The following is a 24016-nucleotide window of genomic DNA, read 5'->3' as shown; positions in this document are numbered from 1 at the left end:
TATAATTGTGATGTGTTTTCAGGTTGTGTCCCTTACGGGTGGTAGTCAATAAATGCCCACCTTCTGGATCCTGATCAGCTGGAATCATCTATCGCTCTCTCCAGTTACCTGAGAGGAGGTTGTAGTGAGCCAAGCATTGGTCTCTTCTCCCAAGTAATTAGCGGTACGGACGAGAGGCAACGGCCTCAAGTTGTGTCAGGGGAAGTTTCGTTTGGATATTAGGAGCAATTTCTTTACTGGAAGAGGGGCCAGGCATTAGAACAGGCTGCCCAGGGAGGTGGCTGAGTCACCATCCCTTGAGGGGTTAAAAAAATGTGTAGATGTGGCACTTCAGGACATGGTTTAGCAGGCACTGTGGTGTTGGGTTGATGATTGGACTTGATGATCTTAGAGGTCTTTTACAACCTCAATGATTCTATGATTCTGTGATTCTGTATTTGAGAATACCAAGCTGCTCAACTCTGGCAAAAGTGAGCCGTGTAAAACTTTCTAATAAACCTTTGAGGTGCCTCTAAAACAGGGTGTCTCAAAGGACAGCCAGGAATAGGGCAGGGATTTTCCCATGATAACAGTTCTGCCTAGGCTCCACTTTGAATGCCTACACTCTTTCTTTCATCCAAACTCGGCCCACCCTGTGGAACACAAGATGCACCAAGGAGCTGATTGTGAGACACACCTCCTGCTCATCTGTGAAGCATTTCTGCCAATGGCTCGCTCTCCCATAAATTTCCTCTTTTCCCCAGCTCACAAGCACATTGCTGTGACCACTTTACCCCACTAAGAGTTACCAAAACTCCCTGAAACACCCATGCTTGGTAGACCATCCTACATTGCGGCTCTTACACTCTTCTGTCTGAGCATCTTCACACCCTGAGGTTGCAGCCCAAAGCCACGTACGGCTGTCACCCCCCGGAGCCGTCACCCCCTGCCACTTTGGTCTCTGCGCTGAGCACACTGTGTATATCTGCACACCTCAGAAACCCTCCCCGTGATCGCCAGCAAAAAGGAGCCAGGCATCACTTCCACGTCGCCTGAGGGGCCAGAAATGAAGAGAGCAGCATGACTTCCCCAACAGTGACAGCCATCGCTCCTATCGCTGAAACGTTTATCTCGCTAATGAAGGCAGGTTGGATGTGCTTATCAGTTTAGCTGAGAAAGCTGAAGGAAAATAGATGGTCTAAAACTGAACTCGGATCGCCTCCAGGTCACTTTCTTTCTAAAAAGACTGTGTTCCTAAAGGTCTGAAACTAAGCTAAGGAAGAGCTGGTGTGCTGAAAGCTGGCCTGTTCTTCTTCCAGACTATAAATTAATCTAATAAAAGATACTACCTCTACTACAATCCTTGCTTACCAGAAAGCATAACAGCTTATTTCTGGAGATAAAATCACAGCATATAACTTTCCATTTTAAAACACAATGCTGACGAGTGTCCTTTGATGAAACAAAAGAAAGGGGAATAAAAAAATTCCTACTAAGCTCCAGTCCAAATATTTTCAAAACCTTCCTTCTGCTTTTGGGGGATGTTGGGAAAGATCCTGTGACAAAAAAGCAAAAACATTCCCCAGGGATTTTGTGTAGCCACATCTACTACAAGATTTCTCTGCAAACTGCTGTCAAGAAGAGATAAACATGGAAAGACAGGGTGCAAAAGCAGTTTCAACGAGAAAATTCTGGAGCCCAGCCCCCAGCACCGCCATGACCCACGCACAAAACCAAGTCCTGCTTTCCCTGGCAGCATGTGCTCAAACAGTATCAGAACAGCTGTGTAATGTGTTTTGCCTTCAGTATGGTTCGTGGCCTTTTTTATTTTGTGGCTTAATCACTCATAGGTCACTTGGATTTCATAATTTTGCCTTTTCTCACATCATTACAAACGACCTTCTAGGAAGGCTTCAACAAGATTTCAGAGCAACAAGAGGGACCACCAAAACCAGTGCAGAACGTGGCCACGTCCCTTCTAAACTGTATTCAGTATTCTGTCCCTGGCCCCTGTTTGGCTGGCCACCGTCATCTCTGAACTAGGTATTTCAAGCACGTGCTTTTATACCACTGGCTGCAGCTGTAAGCTTGTCCTTTGGTCATGTTTTCCAGGAGACATTAGTTTAAGCGTATGTTTCACTCAGTTTTAACAACACTAGCACTTATTTTCTCAAACCAAAACTTGCAAACCTTCAGTTTAACATGTTTAATACAGAACTCAGGTTCTGTTTTTAATAGTAAATACACCTCAGAACTCAAGTTACCCTAAATTTTAAATTTGCTCAGCAAATTTTAGAAGTAAAAAAAAAACCTAACTAAAAATTGCAAGCAAAAGTCTCAGTTTGAACACTTTCCTTACTTACAATATGTAGCTTTGGAAAACAGAATGATCAGAAATGGAGCTCTTTCTTGTGCACTTTCTTTCGCACTAATAAATACTATTCCACAAGGATACAGATAGGAACTGGGGGAAGCTGCTCCCAGCTCCTGATTCCTCCAAATTCAGGAACGGTCTCCACCCCAAACCAGATAATGCAACAATGGGTGAAGAATCTGGGTCTTCCTACTAAACTAGTTCATTGATTAATGAGTCAGGAGAGCATTCAAGCTTCTTTGGCACTGCCTTTAGAAAACGTAATGACTGTTGTCAAGATCATTGTGCAGATTCATCAAGTGCAGGGTGAGAAGTCAGATCAGATAAAGACACTAAAGGGGACAAAACAGAGTAATTCCTAACCTCTGCATTTTGAGATTCCTTCTCAGCAGGAACGTACTGCTCGGTCTCATCGAGACTGGGACAGCCTCTGGGGATGTACAAAAGGGAAAATCTATGCATCCAACAAACGTCCTAATAATAATAATCATAAAAAAGCCCTGCACGGCTGAATGAGAGCTCATCAAGAACTTTTAGTATATTGATTTTGGCCTTGGTGACCTAAATCCTGCCCATTTCTACACCCGCCTCCTTCCACTGGATCTCAGCCTGCACAGCAGTCTGCCGTGTAAAGGATTATCTGTCTAGATAAACCCTCCAGCTGAGATCTGAGCCGTGTGGACCTCACGGAATCGGAGCAGAGCGTACTGACACCGTGCAGCCATCGATACTGGAATAGTTCAGATGAATCAGTACTGATTTTCAACGGCTACCAAGGAGGATTCCCAGGGAACACAATCTGTATTACCTAGCAGGCCAGTCTATCTTCTTCTTTCTTCCCATAATTTTCCATAACGTTCTAACAAACTTTTCTCTCCCCTTTTCCCTCTTTCCACTAAATAAAAAAAAAAAAGACATACAAGGGAGACCTTGGTGGTTTCAGGAAGTGGTTTGTTAAGTGAGGTCTAATCTTTATCTCTTCACAGAGGCTGGAATATTGCCATTTTCCTTGGAGGTACTGACTCCAACAATAAACTGAGCATCATCTTCATGGTTTTCATCAGCCAAAAAAAAAAAATGTATGCAGTTTTTTTTAGAATTTATGCGTACTTCTATGCGGAGTGTAGCATGTACGAGGCCTGAGAAAGGTTATTGGAGGCACTTGACAAATAACAATTACTCTAACTTTGTACAAACTAAGTATTGACTGACTATTATTCCCCTAAATTGATAACATTTGATCAACTTTGCATTTAATTTTTATAATCCTGTTTCAGGATCTAAAAAAAATTTAATATTTAACTAAAGGACAGTTCATCTGAAAAAAAAAATGTAAGTCCTCAAAATTAACTAACATTTTCAGTTAAGAAAACATCTGAAAATAATTGCTAAATACCTCTTTTAGTTACACTTCTTAGCATGCTCTCCATGTAAATAAAAGCACAGAATCACACAGAATCACAGAAGCACAGAATGTTCAGGGTTGGAAGGGCCCTCTGTGGGTCATCTAGTCCAACCCTCCTGCCGAAGCAGGGTCACCTACAGCAGGACCTCGTCCAGGCGGGGCTGGAATATCTCCAGAGAAGGAGACTCCACAGCCTCCCTGGGCAGCCTGGGCCAGGGCTCCGGCACCCTCAGAGGGAAGAAGTTCTTCCTCATGTTCAGCTGGAACTTCCCATGCTCCAGTTTGTGCCCGTTGCCCCTTGTCCTGTCGCTGGGCACCACTGGAAAGAGTTTGGCCCCGTCCTCCTGACACCCACCCTGCAGATATTTGTAAGTATATATTAGGTCCCTTCTCAGCCTTCTCCTCGTTGGCCTGGCTTTCCTAAAGAGTCTGTAGCCATCCATGACAGCATGCCAGTCATGCGAGTTGTCCCACCACGTTTCTGTGATGGCGACCAAGTCGTAGCCGTCCTGCTGTATAATGGCTTCCAGCTCCTCCTGTTTATTGCCCATGCTACGTGCGTTGGTAGAGACACACTTGAGCTGGGCTGTCAATCTCACCCCTGACCCTGGCACGCCAAGCCTGGGCTCGTCCCTAGTGAGCTGGGCAATGTCCCCTTCCCCCTTTGAACCTAGTTTAAAGCCCTCTCAATGAGCCCCGCCAGCTCGTGGCCAAGAATCCTTTTTCCCCTTTGAGATAGCTGAGTTCCACCTGTTGCCAGCAGGCTCAGTGCTGTGTGCACCTCCCCATGATCAAAGAAGCCAAAATTTGACCGATGGCACCAGTCCCTGAGCCACCTGTTAACCAGGTGAGTTTTCCTGCCCCTTTCAGTGCTGTTCCCTGCCACTGATGGGATGGAGGAAAACACCACCTGCGCCCCTGATCCCTCAACCAGTCGCCCCAGTGCCCTGAAGTCCCTTTTGATGGCCTTGCGACTTCTTTCTACGATCTCATTGATGAAGAAGTTGAGTAAGACTGGGCCCAGTACTGACCCTTGGGGGACACCACTAGTGACAGGCCTCCAACTAGACTCTGTGCTGCTGATGACAACCCTCTGAGTTCTGCCATTCAGCCAGTTCTCAATCCACCTCACTGACCACTCATCCAGCCCACACCTCCTGAGCTTCCCTAGAAGCATGTTACAGGAGACAGTGTCAAAAGCCTTGCTGAAGTCAAGGTAGACGAGATCCACTGCTCTCCCGTCATCTACCCAGCCAGTCATGCCATCGTAGAAAGCTATCAGAGTGGTCAATTTTTAAAGGAAGATTTGAGTTTGACACAAAGACGTCCCCGATGAGCAGCAGATTTGCAGGAAGGCACAGGCAAAAGGCCGGTAAAACGCAGTGCAGGCAGTTCACCGTGTTTGCCACAAGATGGCACGAAACACAAATTATGAGGACGAAAATAAAATTGACAGCACACTATCAGAGATATATTAAAAAAAAAAAGCTACACTGAATGCACGTGTGACTTTTGGCAGGATGTGGGAAATACATGAATGCACACGAATACAACATCATTCTCCAGGCCGGTCAATCTAAAGCTTTTTGTTCATCACAGACACTTAACCAAATCACACCAGCCTGCTCGGGGCTCCAGATTTAAATCACATATGACCATACACAACCGTGCAGTGATCTGGGCTGAGTCACTCCCCGTTACAGACACAGGCAGGGGAAAGTTGATGGGCGAGTGGGTGAAAGGCAGGCAGGAGAGCAAGTGCCAGTGGACAAAGGGCAGATATCAAGGGAGATTTTTGTATAAATTTATACATATGTGTAACACAACAGACCAAGGTACGGATTTCTTCACTGGTGTGCTGATTTCTGAGCTGTTCTGGTGAACTCAAAGCTCTTTTCTGAACTCATCATGTCTGAAAGAGTCTGCCTGAATCTGAGACTTTATGTTAACATACCAAATACCGCCAGATTTGTAACAAAATCTTGCAATTTGGGAGTTTATAGCTGTGCCCACGATAAGCAACGCTATGCAGCACAGGAACTGCTGTTCCAAATCCATTCTCTTTACCCAAAGAACACGGAGGTGAAGGGCTGCAGGAAGGAGACTCGTGTTTCAGGGAAGTGAAAAAAAAAAAAAAAACACCACAGGAAAGTTTACTGCTTGGGGTACTAGCAAAAGGAGGGTCATTATTTCAAACATGAGCAGATCTCAGCTCAGATGCTTTGCATATATGTATGTGCATAGTGCAGAGTGAATATGAAATTAATTCATTTTTTTTCACCAAGCTTTAACAGGAATTTAATATTAGTCTTGAAAACTGGGTCAACTTTCATGTAAATCAGCACATCTGATCACTTTGGATATTTTGTAATTAACTCAGAACAACAATATAGTGTTATATGGAAATTAGAGAGCTTCACAGACTGAGGGATTTTGCGTTGCATGGCTAGCCACATGTCCCACTAATTTCAGTGGACTCAGTCCTATGCATTCAAAAAAGCACCCAAGAAGGCTTGACCAGGCCTGCAGCCCTCCAAAGCTGCCCCACATTGCAGCGGTCTCACTGTTGCAGCAAAAGTTAGATTTACTGTTGGTGCCTGCAACACGTCCAGCATGCCCTAAGAAGCAGGGCTACCAGCCACTGCCTGTTCCCTCAGACAGCAATCCAGGAACAGGAAAGATCTGTCTGCCACTCAGGATGACGCATGGTCAGGACCCAAAACCGTCTGCAGACAGGCAAAGCCTAACATCCTGGAAGATGACCCAGAAGCTCACAAGACGGCGCGATCCTCCTCCTCGCACGGAATGCTTGGCGCACGTCCCACATCCCAACAGCAGCTGTGGCATTCCCAGCTCACAGAATCACAGAATGGAAGGGGTTGGAAGGGACCTCTGTGGGTCATCTAGTCCAACCCTCCTGCCCAGGCAGGGTCACCCAGAGCAGGCTGCACAGGACCTTGTCCAGGCGGGGTTTGAATATCTCCAGAGAAGGAGACTCCACAGCCTCCCTGGGCAGCCTGGGCCAGGGCTCCGTCACCCTCAGAGGGAAGAAGTTCTTCCTCATGCTCAGACGGAACTTCCTGTGCCTCAGTTTGTGCCCGTTGCCCCTTGTCCTGTCACTGGGCACCACTGAAAAGAGCTTGGCCCCATCCTCCTGACCCCCACCCTGCAGATATTTATAAGCATTTCTAAGGTCCCCTCTCAGCCTTCTCTTCTTCAGGCTGAACAAGCCCAGCTCCCTCAACCTCTCCTCGTAGGAGACATGTTCCAGTCCCCTCCTCATCCTCGTAGCCCTCCGCTGGGCTCTCTCCAGTAGCTCCTCATCTTTCTTGAAGTGGGGAGCCCAGAACTGGACACAGGACTCCAGAGAAGGCCTCACCAGGGCAGTGTAGAGGGGAAGGAGAACCTCCCTCGCCCTGCTGCCCACACTCCTCCTAATGCACCCCAGGATCCCATTGGCTTTCTTGGCAGCCAGGGCACACTGCTGGCTCATGGTTAACCTGTCGTCCAGGTCGTGTGTCCAGAAGCAGATGGGCAAAAGGCAGGAGTCCTAGCGAGGGTGGAGGCAAGTCAGGGCTACAACGTCTGCAGATGATACGCAGGGGAGTGTTTACAGCAGTTTTGCAAAGTTTTTTATCCTTCTCTAACAAGCCTGGAATGGGCAATCTGTACACAAAACACATCACATGTCGCAGAAAATAAATGAGCACTTGTTGTAGTCTGATTACTTAGGAAGGTCCCTTATCTACACAGATACAAAAAAAAATCTATGTGAATATCCACTGGGCTATCAAGTTTTGGGCCTCCAGCTTCCCAGCAAAGGGAACTGCTGTGCTCTTCATCACCTTCATCACCCAGAGAACGGTGGACGGTGGGAACGAACCCAGAGGTGGAAGGACAGGAGCTGCAGCCGGAGCTCCGCAGCTGGAAGCTGCATCCCATCCGGCTGCCAGCTTTCCCATGTCCTGCACCGGCTGCAGACCCCAGAGTTGGGGTTTCGATGACTTGCGGAGGACACGATTACCTTTACTAAATCTCAGAAAAGAGGAAAAACGTGCAAATAAATATATGCATGAGGCTATCTGCCTCTAAAGACCTGAGAGCAACTGGAGAAACACTGGAGGAATAAAGCACCTCTGCTTCTCTCGCAAGTTATCTTTTTGTGGTCAGACTCGATGACCTTAAAGGTCTTTTCCAACTTCAATGACTCTACGATTCCAGCAGCTGAAGAAGCACGAAGGCTTACCACAAGATGGTGCAAAAACATAAAAAGTCCTAACACACCCACAGCACACACCTGAACGTCTTCGCTCATGCAGGAGCATAAGAACCTCCACCAGGTGTCGGGTGGAGGAAAGTATGAAAGATTTTAACTTGAGAAAACCGGTAAATAGTGGCATACGGTTTGAAAACCCAACTTATAGCAGCGCGTCCCAGCGCAAGCTCCCGCGGCGCGGCGGCTTGCGGGAATGTTACCCACCACCTCACTGAAAGCCTTGTGCCGCCGGGGGAAGGTATCAATAATTAGCAACGCGGCGTTCCACAGCCGAACCGAGAGGGGTTCACCCAAGAAACCGCACCGCGCCAGCGGGTTGAATGAAAGGAAAAAAAAAGAAAAAAAGCGCAGCAGCGGCGAAGAACCCCACGCCCCGTCACGGGTGTCTGGCGGGGCTGAGGGCGGGGGGATCGCCCCCCGTAGGGCTCTGTCCCCGCACTCACGACGCCCCGAAAGGAGCCCCCCCCCCCCCCCAACTTTTCCTGTCGCTGCGGCGGTGGCAGAGCGCTGCGTGCCTGAGCGGCGGCGAGGGGCGTGGCTCTGCGGTGGGGGGGCGTGGCTCTGCGGTGGGAGGGGCGTGGCTCTGCGGTGGGAGGGGCGTGGCTTTGCGACGGGAGGGGCGTGGCTTTGCGACGGGAGGGGCGGCGCTGCGCCGCGCATGCGCGCTGGGGCTTGTTTGTCAGCCGGCTTATAAGGCGGAGGCGGCGGCGGCGGGGGCATCGCCTTTGTGGGAAGGGAGAGCGCAGCGCGGCCCGGGGTGGGCCGGGGCTCCCCGCCGTGCCCATGAGCGGGCTGTAGGGTCCGCGCCTTTGCCCGAGGGGGGGGGGGGGGTTCATTTGGGTTTATTTTTGTGCTTTTTCTTTTTTGTACCAGTATATTTTTGTACGCTTTGCTACACAACCATGGTGCTGGGGAAGGTGAAGAGCTTGACGATAAGCTTTGACTGTCTGAATGACAGCAACGTCCCCGTCTACTCCAGCGGGGACGCGGTCTCAGGAAGGGTCAGTTTAGAAGTGACGGGGGAAATCCGAGTGAAATCGCTCAAAATCCACGCCAGGGGACACGCGAAGGTGCGCTGGACCGAGTCGAGGAACGCCGGCTCCAACACCGCCTACACGCAGAACTACACGGAGGAAGTGGAGTACTTCAACCATAAGGACATCCTCATCGGCCACGAGAGAGGTGAGGCTTTTTTCCCTGCACAGCGCGGGCTTTGGGGGCTTTTCTTGGTTTTGTTTTCCCCAAGGGAAAATGCCCCGTCTTTGCCTCGCCTGGGTTGAAGCCCGGTTTTGTGTCGCACCCCCCCCCCCGTGTGTCGGGACGCGCCGAGGGTCTCCTGGTGATGCTGAAGCTGCGGGAGATGCGGGGCCGCCTGCCCTCCCGCACCACCGCCTCGTAACACCCTCTCTATATATTTTTTTTAACAAACGCGCCGTCCGTGATTCGCTTTTTTCTTTTCTTAGTAATACTACCGGGGTTTTCCCCCTCGGTGGGGGAAAACAGCTGTAAAGACCACAAGCCGGGATCGGCTTCGCGGGCAGCATCCTAACCGAATCCCTGAAGCACAATGAAAGCCTGAAAAGGGGACTTCTTGACACGTCGGGGTTCTGCCTGCCGGGGTGATAATGTGACGATTTCAAGGGTGGCTCGTTCCTGCCGGAGAAAAACAATTCTTCCCGTGGCTTATTCCGATATGTGCTATCACAACCCCCACGTGTGGGGTTTTTTAACTCCTTATTTTTTTTTTAGATGCGTTTAATTCCCCTCACCCTGCACACGACACGCACCCTGATGTGTCAAAAAGAAAAAAAAACCCTGATTGGGGAGGGGGAAGGAGAGGCGGCTTTGCCATGGAAGCATCCCTCCGCAAACCACCCCCCCGTCCTTGGGGTCTCCCCGTGTCCCCCCATCCCCAGTCACCAGACCCCCCCCCTCACCGGCAGCCCGAGGCCGCCGTGGCCCGGGGTTTTTGCGGGGAAGAAGGGGTTTGGGGTTGGTGGTTTCGTTTTTTTGTTCCCCCCCCCCCCCTCCCTGAAGTTTTTCAGCCTTTGTTCGAAGCGGTTCAATCCTGTTTGGGACCGGTCCGGGGCGGGGTGCGCCGGCTGCTCCGCGCAGATTGGCCGCACGCGTCAGGTGGTGGCGATGACTTAATTCCTCAGCAGAGGGAAATAATGTTAAAAAACCAGTTATGTAATTGGTGGGGGGGGGCTGCTCGCCCCTCTTCCCCCCGTTTTTATTTTATCCCCGCGGGGATGGGATATTTCCCTTTCCCTCTGTGGAAAAAAAAATTCTTGGGGAGCTCTGGCAGCAGGCGGTAGCGAGCCCCATTAATTACCAAGCGTTTCCAGCCGGCTTTGTTGGTTTGAGGGTTTTTTATTGACTTAAAACGCAGCTCGGTAGCGAGGTGACTCGTGGCCTGAACCCACCTCAGGACCCCCCCCCAGGGAAAGCGCTCCCCCGAGCGAAACTTAACGCACCTCCGGGTCGCGGGTGACAAGGCGGCTGCCGTGGCGTGGCGGCGGGGGCCCGTGCCCACGAGTGGGGAGTGTGTGTGTGGGGGGGCTGCTGCCGGGTTGGGGGGGACGGGGACGGAGGAGTCGCCGGCGCCCGCGGCCCGAGTTTCAGTGACGGCCGCCTGTTCCCCAGAGCCGGCGGCCCAGGCCACGCCCCCCGCCCGCTCGCCCCCCGCCGATTGGCCGGCCGGCGTTTTGTTGGCCTGTTGCTAAGGCGATGCCCGCCGCTGATTGGTAGGCGGTGAGGGAGCAGGTTGCCCTGCCCGCGGCCGGAGGGGGCGCTCCCCTGAGGAGACGGCGCGGCGGGAAGCCCCTTCAGGGACCCTGCGGCCGCCCGCGTCCCCGCCGCCCCCCTCACCGCGCCGGTAACGTCCCCTGAGGGGACCCGGCGGAGGGAAGGCGGGGGGCGGGCAGCGCCCCGCCCGCTCTCCCTCCCTCCCCTCGGCCGGCGGGGAGCGGAGCTGCCGAGCGAATGCGGCGGGTGTAACGTATACTGTATGTATATGAGCGGCTGGCTGGGGATCCGCTCGCACCGGTTTAGGCCGGTCGGTTCCTGCTCCAGCCTGGCCCCTGATTGACAGCTCAGCACTTGTTTACCACAGCCTCGGCGGGACTGCTGAGCTGGCAGAAAGGCGGGGAGCCCGGGCGGGAGCTCGGCTGCGAGCGAGCTGGGGGGGGGGGGGGAGAAGCTTGTGAAAGCGACGGCGTCCTCCCTCCCCGTCTTTAAAAACAAACATAAAAATTAATAAAAAATTGCAACGCACACGCTGGTGCTCATTGTCTCGCCCTTTTTCCCTGGCGCTTATTTCGTGGTGCTGCGTGCTGAGGGTGCGTTTGTGTCGGTAGCTTTGCCGGTGGGGGCTTTTTGCTTTTTTTTTTTCTCTTTTTTTCCTTTTTTTTTTAGAAAGACTTTCGGTGCTTGCGGTGCACTGCAGGAAGGGCAGTGTCGGCGTTTCTGTGGGACAATGGGAATTTAAAATCCTCCCGTCTGCCTGTGTGCCACCATTAAATATAAGCAGTTGCCTTTCGCGTCGTCGCACTGTATCCCCTTCTGTTACTCCAGCCGTTTTTATGTGCGAGATGCTCAGTTATTTTTCTCTCAACTTTGTATTTTGACGGAGTCAGCGTTTTTCTGGCTTTATGGTAATTACGTCGGAATAAACCACAAATTTGTTGCAGTGCTTGAAGCACAGCAAGAAATCATGACCATAAACAAAGGTCAACTTTCTCAGTGGAAACAGCAAATATCTGGGTCTTTGCTATTCAACCAAGGTCAAGTTAACATGCCAAAAAATAAAAAGTTTAGCTCTAGACTGTGTTAATGGGGTAGGCTGCTGTTTTTCAGTGCCCCTGAATTTGTCTGATACCTTCCAGGTGGTGCTAGTACACCCCCTTTTTTTCTCCTTTCTTTTTTTGGTGATTAATTTCTGGACACTGTTGCCAGGCAGGACAGAAAAGGAAGCTGAATCACTAAATTTAGTCTTATGCAGCAGACTTCATGCAGATTGCTTAATGCAGTTAGAACCATCTCTATTCATTTGAACTAAGAATCGCAGTGGAAAGCACGATTTCCATTACAGACCTTGCAGGCAGGGCTTGAAATGGCAGCAGTTGCAACTGTGTCAGTGTTCACAGGCGGGGTTATAAATTAAAGCAAATTAAAACCTCTGCTTCTGTGAGGTGAATCTGGCAGTCTCCTTCTATAGGTGAGATCTGCCCCTGTATCCAGCAGTGAATATGAATGGGGCAGAGACCCCTGTTTCTGGGACACCATGTTGCTCAGTGCTGTAATGAGTGTGTAAATCGCTCTTATTCTGGAAGAGAAGCACACATAATGCATAAAATGTGTGCAGGTGAAATAGCATATTTTTTTTTCCCCTTCTAGATGATGACAATTCAGAAGAAGGCCTTCACACCATCCATTCGGGAAGGCATGAATATGCATTCAGCTTCGAGCTTCCACAGACGTAAGTGCCCTCGCGCAGTCCTTGGGCACTGCTGCCCACCTGCCTGAGCAAAACTCCTGCTGTGGGTGGAGGGGAAACCTTTTCAATGGTGGTAGGAATTGTGCTTCGACATGCAGCAGAGGACATCATCTCATTAAACTGAAGAGGTTGCTTTTAAACTGATACATGCTTTGCTTTTTTGTAATTTCCACAAAATGGGAGCTCATTGCTGCCCAGCTGCTCACTTGATTTTGACTGCATCCTACAGACTCATTAGGTTTTCTAGTATCTTACCCCTTCCAAAGAGGAGGGAGAGGAATTTGGGCTGTTACTGGAGTCCTGCAGAGTGGCTGAGTTACCTTCTAACCCAACCAGCAGTTTACTGGAGCCATACAGACCAGCAACTAGAGATAAGATCACAGCTGAATTGTGATATGTTGAGTTTAACTACATCTGAACAAAAGAGGAGGTTGTTCTCGTTCAAACAGGATGTATGTACCCAGGCTGGCCTTTATGCTGGAAGCCTGGATGGAAGTAAGCAGAAGGATGGGTGGATGGAGCCAGAAAAATTCCCATACCTAATCCCGTTTGTCTTGGAAAGCAAAGGTGAAGCAAGAGTTGAGAGCAAAATCATTAACAATAAAGATTGTTCCCCCACCCCCCAAGTCTGAAGTGTGTAATGTAGATCTTGTGAATGGGCAATCTATACATAAAGGAGTCACCAGTATGGAAACCGGCTAAAAATACAAGTTGCAATAAAATTAAATACTTGAACAGAGAGGGTCTTGGAATGGATTGGGAAAAGGAGGTGTTTGCTGTAAAAGGCAAGTGGTGAAGTCATTAAGGTTAAAAAAATTTGGCAGTGTGCTATGTGGAATAGCTCAGTACCTAATATTAAAGCTAGTAAACCATCTGTTTTATTAGAGGTGCTGGTTTTAGCAGAACCTGCAGATGATAAACACGGGTCAGTTTCAAAGTGAACAGTGCAGGACTTCACAGTTGATCTTACTCGAACAGTGGAGAAGACCTGTACACATGGAGATTTTAAAGACAATCTAGCATTCTGAAAATCTCAACCTGAAAAAGAAATAAGGCTAATGCTGATCTTCCCTGGAGTTGGAAGGGGCATTTAAATATGAAAAACCAAAACATCATACATGAGCATGAAATGCTGAGCTTGAAGTGAAGCAGATAGCCAGCAAAGTATCACAAGCATTGGTCAAAATGGAGGTTCTTTTAAAGTGACCTAAAGGAATAACTGTGAAACCAGCTGTTGATAATACTGGAAAAATGATGGCTGGTGTTAAAACCTGAAGTTTGACACTGCCTGCTTATTTTGTTGTTTTGAATCCATAGAATACTGCCGAAATTTGCTTAAACTACAGAGCAACAGCGGAAAGGAAGACATGCACTGGCCTTACTGATTTTTGCCCTTGGGAGTATGGGGCAGGATGAAACATTGAAGACCAATTAGAAAATCCTTTCATTTGAATTTCTAGGAAGAGTAAACATTTCAGATTTGCAAATAGAGAAGTCAAACCTGTAACTGAAGGAACCATTCTAGTAAAGTACTAGAGTGGCTATTGCCTATGGAAGATAACTGAAGCTTTGAAAATAATCTGTTTATATATTACAATGTATTCAAAACAGTACAATAGAAAAATCAGTTCCATAAAAATAAGGATAAAAGTTATAGGAAACTACTGTTAGTTGAAGATAACTTGAATATAAACAACTTTTTTCTTTCATTTTATGATGTTACAGGAAAAAAAGATGCTGAAAGGTTTGGAGATCCTTTCCACATCGTTTTTCCTCCAGCTCCCAAAAAGAACTTCTTTCATCTGTCAAAGTTCAGAGCAGAATAGGCTTGAAAATTCTATGTATATATATGATTATATACGTACATGTGTGTAGGAGAGAAATGGTTTAAACTGGTCTCATCAGGGTAGAGGAAAGTCAGAAGGTACTCAACATAGCCTACCTCTTCAGAACTCTAAACTGAAATACTTACTCTGCTGAAGGCAAAACAAATGGCAAAAGTCCTGAGTTACAGCTAAAATTAACCAGACACTGAGATACCAGCTGAGTAAGCTAGACAATGATTTACAAAATACGATATCCAAAACAATAATTGCTTGATACTAATACTAATTTTAAGTTGGTAGTCTTAATTTGGCCTTATCTAGAGCAAAGCATGCCCTTTTGTGTAAGTGGCCTCTTGACTTTAAAAGGAAATGTGTACTCTCCTGGCATTTTTCTAGTACAATTCTGTAACTGATTCTTAAAATCTGTGCAAAACTGTAGCAGGGTGAATTGAAGATGATTTTTTCTCCCATCTTTAATCATGAACTTTTTCTGAGATATAGAAACTTTGCAAATAAGTTATGCTGCATTAAATACTGCAGTACATTAAAAATGCAGTTGTACATACTAATCCCTGATCTGATCAATTGTGTCATTATTAGACAGAAAGACTTTACTCAATTTTGACCTTTGTGTCCTGCACAGACCACTTGCTACCTCATTCGAAGGCAGACATGGCAGTGTGCGCTATTGGGTGAAAGCCGAATTGCATAGGCCTTGGTTTCTACCAGTAAAATTAAAGAAGGAATTTACAGTCTTTGAACATATAGATATCAACACTCCTTCATTACTGGTAAGAATTGACAGAATTACTCATTCTTTATTTCTGGCATAAAAATAATGAAGTATAATAACTGAAACAATACCAACACCTAATTTTACCTAATACTTATTTGCTAGTTTAGTTACAGCTGATGTTCTGTTACATCTGTTCAGCAACTCTGTAACTACTGGCATTTTGAAAACTACCTGTTTATGTACTTGGGAGTTGCTTCACGTTTAAGATGTGTAAAATGGATTTATCAAATTAAATTGATAATACTGAACTGTAAAATGTCACTAAGAAGGAAAATTTTGATAACTGTTCCTCTTTGATTTTTTGTAATCTATGGGAGGAGCAGTGGAACTTAAAGGAATACTGTAGTGAGAGACTAACTTAAAAATGCAAAGTGAAAATTGTGCTGGCGTGCATAATTGATAATTTCCATATGGGTAGTTTCCTACCAATGGGGAGAAATTATCACAATTCTATACAATCTTCTGAAATGTCATTTCATTTAGAATAATTTCAGTATCACAACTGCTTTCAATGAGGAATTGATTTCAATCTGGCCTAAAATTCTTTTTCTTTTTTTCCTCCTCTTCCTCAATTTCTAGTCTATGGAGGGGGAAAGAAACCTCAAAGTCCATTGAAATAGGTTTCTTGTGTGTATGGGTGAAACACCAGACTTGAAAAGGGATGTTGGCCTTGCACAAACTCCATTAAAGGACTCCCATTTGACTTTAGTGGGCTTTGGATCAAGTCCTAAATCCGGATACTATGTAACATGACAAAGTCTGTTTAATGTAGATGAAATGGGGTCATTCCGAAACAGAGGAAATAGCAGGAGTCAGGGTTACAGTACTTCAGCTCAGTTATTGCTTCTGCAATACAGTGTACTGGAAAGATGTTCTGGTTTACTGACAAATGAAAAGGTCTGCCAACAATATGTTGGGATCTGTAGGCTATAAAGCCTTTTGTTACACAGTGATAATGTATAGAAACTGTTTTTAAGTGTGATTGTAGTGTGAACTGTGGCAGAAAAAGCAGTGTTGATGAGTAATGGAATTAAAATAAACCTTACATCTGCATAGTTTCACTTGAGTTTTTTCCTCTAAATAAAACTAGCTATGTTTATCAAAATACCTAAGTACATTATGAAAGTCATTTTTTTGTCCTGATAAAATAGATGAAGAGATTAGTGGAACTCTTAATTAAATGGGAAATGTTATTCTTTTCTTGCAGTCACCCCAAGCAGGCACAAAAGAAAAGACTCTCTGTTGTTGGTTTTGTACCTCAGGCCCAATATCCTTAAGTGCCAAAATTGAAAGGAAGGGCTACACCCCAGGTACGTAACAGAAGTAATTGTAGGAAATGTTTTTCCTTCCCTTTTCAAATGACAGTTTGTACTTAGTGCTTTTTATATAAACGAAATATTTAAACTACTCTTACCACCTCAGTCTGCATTCAGCAGTCCTCTTGTTGTTGTTAATGGCGACTAATTCTGTTAACTAATGCTAGCTCTGTCTCCAGATTGTCAAAGGACATCTGCTTCTGTTAGAGCTGTGCGTTTTTGTTTTGGATCCTATTCGTGTTAGTGGATGTTTTTCAAGGTAGAGCATTGCTAGCAGTGTCCAGTGTGTTACAACAATGAACAGAATGTGTCAATCTGCTTAAGCTGCCTTATAAAGAGAACATGAAATTCTGGTTTGTTTCAGGTGAATCAATTCAGATCTTTGCTGAGATTGAGAACTGCTCTTCCCGTGTGGTGGTGCCAAAGGCAGCCATTTACCAAACGCAGGCATTTTATGCCAAAGGGAAAATGAAGGAAGTCAAACAGCTTGTTGCAAACCTGCGTGGAGAATCCTTGTCATCTGGCAAAACAGAAACCTGGAATGGCAAACAGTTGAAAATTCCACCTGTTTCCCCTTCAATCCTCGACTGTAGTATAATCCGTGTGGAGTATTCACTGATGGTATGTCAGATGGTCTGTTTCGCTTGAGCATGAGTAGTTTCCACCATTCCTTGTAAACTGCTAGCCCAGCATCCTGTGCTGACTAGTTAGAAAAGGAATACATGCCCTCATCTTAGTGTCCTGACAGGAGTTCTGTAAATAAATTTAGTTTAAATCATGCATTTCTTAAGAGTTATGGTGTGCCAGCTAAGCAAATGTGTTACCAGTAAGTGACACTTCTATGTGAGGGCTTATGTTAAGAATCCTGAGCTGCGTTTGACTTGAGGAGCTTTTTGTCTCTGTAGGGGGCTTGGCCCTAAAACAGACAGTAAGAAACTTAAGCTCCTTGTGGAGAATTCCGTGAGGAGAGAACTTAGTTTAAAAATCATCAAGTGCTCATACAAACCTACGTTTTAATGATACACCTCTGTTGTTGTTCTTTAGGTATATGTTGATATTCCAGGCGCCATGGATTTATTCCTTAACTTACCACTGGTCATTGGTACCATTCCTCTACACCCATTTGGTAGCAGAACATCAAGTGTGAGCAGCCAGTGTAGCATGAACATGAATTGGCTTGGTCTGACGCTGCCTGAAAGACCAGAAGGTAACTTGACAATACAAATCTCAATCAATTTGCTAGTCTGTCTTCATTTTCATCTGCTTTATTCACTGCTGTCGTGCAAACAGACCCAAATTACATCCTTCGTAATAAAGCCCACAGGAAATCTCTTGTGGCTGTTTCCCTGTCGCCTGCCTGTCTTCTGTAGAAGAACACGGTTGCCTCCCTGCTTTCCTCTCTCAAGGACGAGTGGTGAAATCCAGCTGCTTGGAAGCTGGTGCAAATGAAGGCGCAGAACGCCGTTGTACCGGTGCGGTGTTAATTCTGCCCGTGGTATCGCAGTTGCATCCTTGGTTATAAGGCATTGTAACCTGTCATGATAGCAGTTCATGGTGTCCCAGCCTTAGTAGCCAAGGCTTTTGAAAAGAATGTAATTTGTTTCAGTGGGAAATCTCTACTGTCAAAGGAGAATCTATCTCCTTACCTCTGTTTTCCCATATCTGATAAATGTCCCTTTTTTATGTACAAGTCCCAGACGTGGATTTGTGGAGTCCAGAGGAATGTGATGTTCTAATCCTTCCTACCTGTATGGAAATTCAGTATTCTGAGTATGCTTCAGATTTTAAGGGGATAATTAAGCCACAATAAACAGTGGTCAGTCTGATCTTGGATTTGAGCATGATCTTAAAACAGCCTACTTTCGCTTTCATGTTCATCAACTGTTAAAAAGTCACTGTACTAATTTACCTATGTGCTGGTGCATTTTACAATGATAAAAGTTTAATATTAATCTTGTTACATATTTTGACATGCATAAGAACTTGTTGTTCGAACTGCGTGTACCTTCTCCCTGCAGCACCTCCGAGCTATGCAGAAGTGGTCACGGAGGAACAACGACAGTCGAGCCTTGCACCCGTAGGTGTGTGTGATGACTTTGAGAGAGGGCTTCCAGGACCGTTGTTTGCATACATCCAGGAGTTCCGTTTTCTGCCTCCACCCCTGTATTCAGAAGTAGGTACCTCAGAATATGATGGTTAATTCACTGTTCTTCTGAATTCTGTCCTCTGGAATAAATGTAGGAAGTTGTTTCTCCGTCCTAAAACCAGGAGAAGTCATTGAAGTGAACAGGGGATAAGGTGACTTTGTTTTAACAAAGCACAGGTGAATTGCATCTAGAGTTTTCAGGATTCTTCACAGTTCTAATGCTTTATAGAAAATGCCAAACTGTGGAGTAACATGATGATATCATTAAAACTTTGTGTTGCATACATAAGATACCGTGTTGGTTAACACCAGCGTTTTGGGTCTATAGATGCACAGTATGCTATTGTTTTTCAGCTCTTACATCTTTCTGAAACCACTCTTGTGCAGTTTTGGTTCTGTGTATGCAAGGGCTTTCAGAAGTTCATGTAGAGAAGGTACAAATCTATTCTTTCTGACTTCGGTTTCTGTAAATACAGTTTCCCCAACATTTCTGGCTGCGCTTTTAGTTCTGTGAAAGCCATTTGATAACTGTGACAGCTTCAAAAGCTTTCCATTTTCGTATTTTTCAGGAAAAAGCAGTGGTATAGGACAAAAGTAAAATAGTGTCCTTTGGATAAATCTTGCTTGAATTCACCCACAGTTGATTTTTTTCTTTTCCCCTCTTGAAATGCTAATCTGCTATTGAGTGAGCAGAGGGGCATGGTTTTTGTGTGCTGCAGACTTCTCTGAGGACTCTTCTTTTGTATCTTAACATTAGAATACAACTCCAGTCTCTTCATTTAGGTGCTTAGAGATTTAGAAGGTTTTTGTCCTCAGAAATGGTTGTGTGACATCAACTGATAAGAATGTTGACTAAACTATATACTAAACTATATACTATATACTTAAACTACTCTTACTATGCGGTTTTGGAGACGTTAGCAAGTTGTTCTTCCTTCTGTGGAAAGGAAGAAGGTGTGAGATGTGGAACATGAACTTCTAAGGTGTTTTATGGGGTGTTTAAGGATTAATTACTTGTAAATTAAAACTAGAATGACCTTTTTTGAAGCAGAATGTCTTCTGAAATGAAGTATTTGAAGTTGCGTATTTAGTGGCGAGTCAAGCTGTGGTTTTAGTGTACAGTAAATAATTCAAAATATTTCTGTGTTACTAAAGTAGATTTTTTTCGACCTTTTTCTAGTTCTTTGTGCTTATCCTTAAGTTACCATCAACCTGTAGTTTACAATTTTCCACTGTACTTAATTACTAAGTTTTCATTCAATGTGCTGTCTAATTGACTGCAGGTTTTTTAATTACCTGAATAACCTTTGGATTGGGAATGCTATTTATTGCTACATCTGTCTTAAACTTGTCAGCTTTGGTGGGTTTCTCTTTGGATTGGTTAATTTCTAGCAGTTGACTCAAAGTTCCTTGGGTTGTGTTCTTTTTTCTTTTCTGGTTAGATTGATCCAAATCCAGATCAGTCCACGAATGAGAGACCATCCTGCCCCTCTCGCTGAAGGAATCCGTAACAAGCTGACTTCACTTGGGTTTTGAATTGTACCTGCCATGTTGAAGGTCGAGGCGATGTAGTGGAGACACGCTTTCAAAGGAAGTGGTTTTGCTCTTGCCAGTATGGCAAATAAATGAAAACAACCTGTGATCATGCTTTGAAGCCTACAGTAACATTGTAGGACTGCTCCACATGCTTGAAGACCTGAGCTTTTTTTTTTCTTCCCCCCCTGCCCCCTCTTAAATACTGGCACATACTAGGAGCAGCCTTACTAACCTACAGTCATGTGTGTCAAAACACTCAAACCACATTGTAAGAGAGGGATGGCTTCCTCTTACAATTTGGAAATTTGCACATGCTCATTGCTTACGTTGTGCGGTTCAGTGTCACTACAGCTTTTTCTCATTTATGCTGGACGGTTTTTACCCCCCTCTTGGTTTGTGGTCCGCACAATAAGGAGCAAAAGAAAGCTTTGACAACAAAACAACAGCAGCAGACTTTGACAAATGCACTGACTTTTCTTTTTTTAATTTAATGTAGCCTGGACTTTACCTGCATATGCACATGCTCAGAATTGTCCTAGTAGGCTGATCATGTATCACCTCTTCAGCTTGGATCCTGTTGTGGATTTATTTACAAACATCAAATGCCTTCAAGCCAATCCTTCTTGCTGTATGTTTTGCAGCCTACTGTAGTAGATAAGCAACAGAGGTGGGGCTGGGGTGGGGGTTGGAGAGCTAATAGAGAGAAACTAATAGACTTCATCAAGATTGTATACCTTCTTGATTTCTTTTAAGAATTTGTTGCCTTTCTACTATTATCGCAAAGCAGCATTTTGTTACAGACTGCCTAAAAATCACTTAATCTCAGGTGAACTCATCACTTGCCAAACTGTTGGAATGCTATTTGTTTTTTATGTTGCACTGTTGAGTTACTTCTTGTTTTTTTTGTTCTGTGTTTGCGTTTCATTTTTTGTTCTTTGAGAGGGGGATCTGGAATAGGGACATACACAAAAGTTAGAAAACCCACCCTCATTCCCATTGCTGTTTCTGCATTATGAAAAAATGTTCAAGTTGTGAAGCTTTAAAAAAAAAAACAAGGCACAAATGAAAGGAGCACCAGCAGACACCAGCTCAGCCTCAGAAAATTTTTAAAAGGAAATAGTCATATGCTGTCTAGGATTCATAGGCAGATTGATATCTCAAGTAGTAGGGATGGGAAGGGAAAGTAAATTTATTTTTGTATGTAGTTACCTAATCACCAAAAATTCTATATGTAATGAGTCTCTAGTAGAAAGTATATTTCAAACTGCAGGAAAAGCTTGGACTATGCTAAGAGCTCAGTTTGTGCACTTTGTATTATCTTCAGGGTTTATGATACTGTAAAAATAGTAAGACTAGAAGCATAATTAAACTGAGCAGGGTCAGTGTTACCAGCCATACCCAGATACTGGTTAGCTAGAGTTGCTTCGATGACTGCATCTTCTGTGGTGCTCTCGAGCTTTAAAACAGGACAGCGAATTTAACCGTATGTTCCTTCAGATGGTGAGAAATGGCGTGGAGAGCGCTCTCACCCTTGAGTGTGCCCCGAGGAAGCAGAGAGTGCAGTGGAGCCATCAGATGTGCTTACAGCGATGCCAGCACGTCGATGCTAGAGATGTACGACAAAAGTCAGCTTTCCTTCTCAAACTGTGTGACACGGACCATTGACAAAGGGACAGGCTTCTGGTGTTGACGGCTTGAACAAATGGGGATGTAATCTGTCAAGCATGTCTCTCCTTGTGCAATAAAACGGCTCGGAAGGGAGCGGGGGAGGGGAGGCTGGTGTTGCTGCGTGGTGCTCGTTCGTAAAAACCTCCGCCTTGTTTTTGAGGCTTCATGAATGCGACAAAACAATAGGCTTTTTCCATAAGTGGCCTTTATGAGAACATGAATGATGATTTCATGTTTCAAAAATGACAACAGGGTGATAAAATATAAATGAGTCGCGTTTTAAGTGATTCAGTTAAAAGGCTTGGGCTTTGAGCAAGAGTATTGGACGAGAAGGAAACTGGGTGATGTCTTAGGTTTCTAGGCCAATTTTGTGGATGTCCCTTCCCTCTGCCTTCTCCAACCAGACAATTTTAAAAGCTGATGGGATCGTTGGCATAAAAGGGCATTTGGTGGTTTTACTTTTTTTTTCCTTTTTTGTTACTCTGTTAACAGACTAGGGAACAATTGCTGGTATACATAGCATTAAAGTACGTATCACAATATAATGGAAAATTGCATATGAAGCAGGATTGACCAATATCGTAGTAATTGATGTGGCATCACAGCCTGTGTGATTAGAGTGAAAAATTCTATAACCTTACCAAATAGACTTTTGGTTCGAATTACGTTGTTAGTTGTTCAGAGGCATTACTCTTCCACAAGTATTGGTCAATTCTCAGCGTTCTAAAACATGAGGTTCACAGTTGTAGCCCAGTATTTGGTATAGAATTCTGATCTGAATTAGGAAAAAGTAAGTAAAATCCAAACGTTAGAGAAACAAAGTGCAATATTAAATGTTTGCTTTATAGATTATATTCTATGGCTGTTTGTACTTTTCTTTTTTTTGTTTAGTTTTGGTGCTGAACATGTCCTTGTAGACTCTGTTTCAAGAAAACATGTGGAAAACAATTTAATTTTTCCTATTGCTCTTCCTTGTGGAAAATAAACTTTTGTAAAAAAAAAAAAAAAAAAAAAACACCACCTTCTAAATGTCAGAACTTTTTGATACTTATATATCTTATTCAAAACATGTCTGTGTATAAAATAATAGCCACGAGGGTCTTGCAGTACAGGCATTTAGCACAGGGACACATGCACTGTGTGTCTCAGACGACACGGGTGTTTGTAGAACTACACTGAGTACCACAAAGTCCAGTTTTGGCACCCTTGGTCACATGAGTGACCTCCGAGGCCAGGTCTCCAGTGGCAAACGGTGATGTCCTGCATCAGGAAGTGCCAGTAACCGTCAGGATCTGCGTCCCTTCCCCTGATGTCTTGTTTGCGTGTTGCTGTGGTGGTGGTGACCCTCGCTCCAGCTGTCCGCTCCTTTCCAGGGCGTGGGGAAGGGGGACAGCTTCAGCGGTCCCTCGGGCTATGGGGTTTGGTGGTGTGGGGTGGAGGAGGTGTGCTCTCTGCTGTTGCTGTGGCGTGAGCAGACGCTGGCCCTGCCGGCCCGCGCTCCGCGCCAAGGGCTCGTGGAGCCCTGCGAGGGGTTGGTGGAGCTCTGTGGCGTGCCAGCACGGCTGAACCTTCGGCGGGGCGGATCGTCGTCACCCGACCTCGGGGAAGGTTCAGCAGGCCAGCAGCCAGGTCCCGGTGCTGGGACCCTCGCTTTTATGGGGCAGCTGCTGGTGCGGACAACTGGGGTGCTTCACCTGGTGCCGTGGTGCCCAGTGACAGGACAAGGGGCAATGGGCACAAACTGAGGCACAGGAAGTTCTGTCTGAACATGAGGAAGAACTTCTTCCCTCTGAGGGTGACGGAGCCCTGGCCCAGGCTGCCCAGGGAGGCTGTGGAGTCTCCTTCTCTGGAGATATTCAAGACCCTCCTGGACAAGGTCCTGTGCAGCCTGCTGTAGGTGACCCTGCTTGGGCAGGGGGTTGGACTAGATGACCCACAGAGGTCCCTTCCAACCCCTACTATTCTGTGATATTCTGTGCGCAACGCAAACAGCAGCACCTTCCTGTGGGAAACGGAGCCTTCCAGCCTGGCCTTGAGTTCGTCAGTGGTGGAGAGCCCAGGCAGGCTTCGGGAGGTTTCGTCCCCTCTGAATAATGCTGTTTGTCATTTCTGCCTGATTCTTGGTTCTAATCAATAAGCAAAAAATAGGTTGTCTCCCATCTTGCTCGTCTGCTTGGAACTGCTTTGCTGAGTGAC

General features: G+C 45.8%; 1 protein-coding gene across 1 annotated transcript; it reads left to right on the top strand.

The window, feature by feature from the left end:
* The first annotated feature begins 8769 nt into the window (after positions 1-8769).
* Positions 8770-22674, top strand: ARRDC3 (arrestin domain containing 3). The gene is made up of 8 exons (XM_009933709.2): positions 8770-9216; positions 12433-12514; positions 15002-15149; positions 16362-16464; positions 16835-17091; positions 17515-17677; positions 18489-18643; positions 20059-22674. The coding sequence occupies exons 1-8, from the start codon at positions 8937-8939 to the stop codon at positions 20113-20115; spliced, it is 1245 nt and encodes a 414-aa protein (XP_009932011.2). The 5' UTR covers positions 8770-8936; the 3' UTR covers positions 20116-22674.
* The last annotated feature ends 1342 nt before the right edge of the window (positions 22675-24016 follow it).

Source organism: Opisthocomus hoazin, chromosome Z (assembly GCF_030867145.1).
Source record: "Opisthocomus hoazin isolate bOpiHoa1 chromosome Z, bOpiHoa1.hap1, whole genome shotgun sequence".
Lineage (NCBI taxonomy): Eukaryota > Metazoa > Chordata > Aves > Opisthocomiformes > Opisthocomidae > Opisthocomus > Opisthocomus hoazin.
Note: the sequence above shows the minus strand (reverse complement) of the source record. Positions and strands in the feature narration are given on the sequence as shown.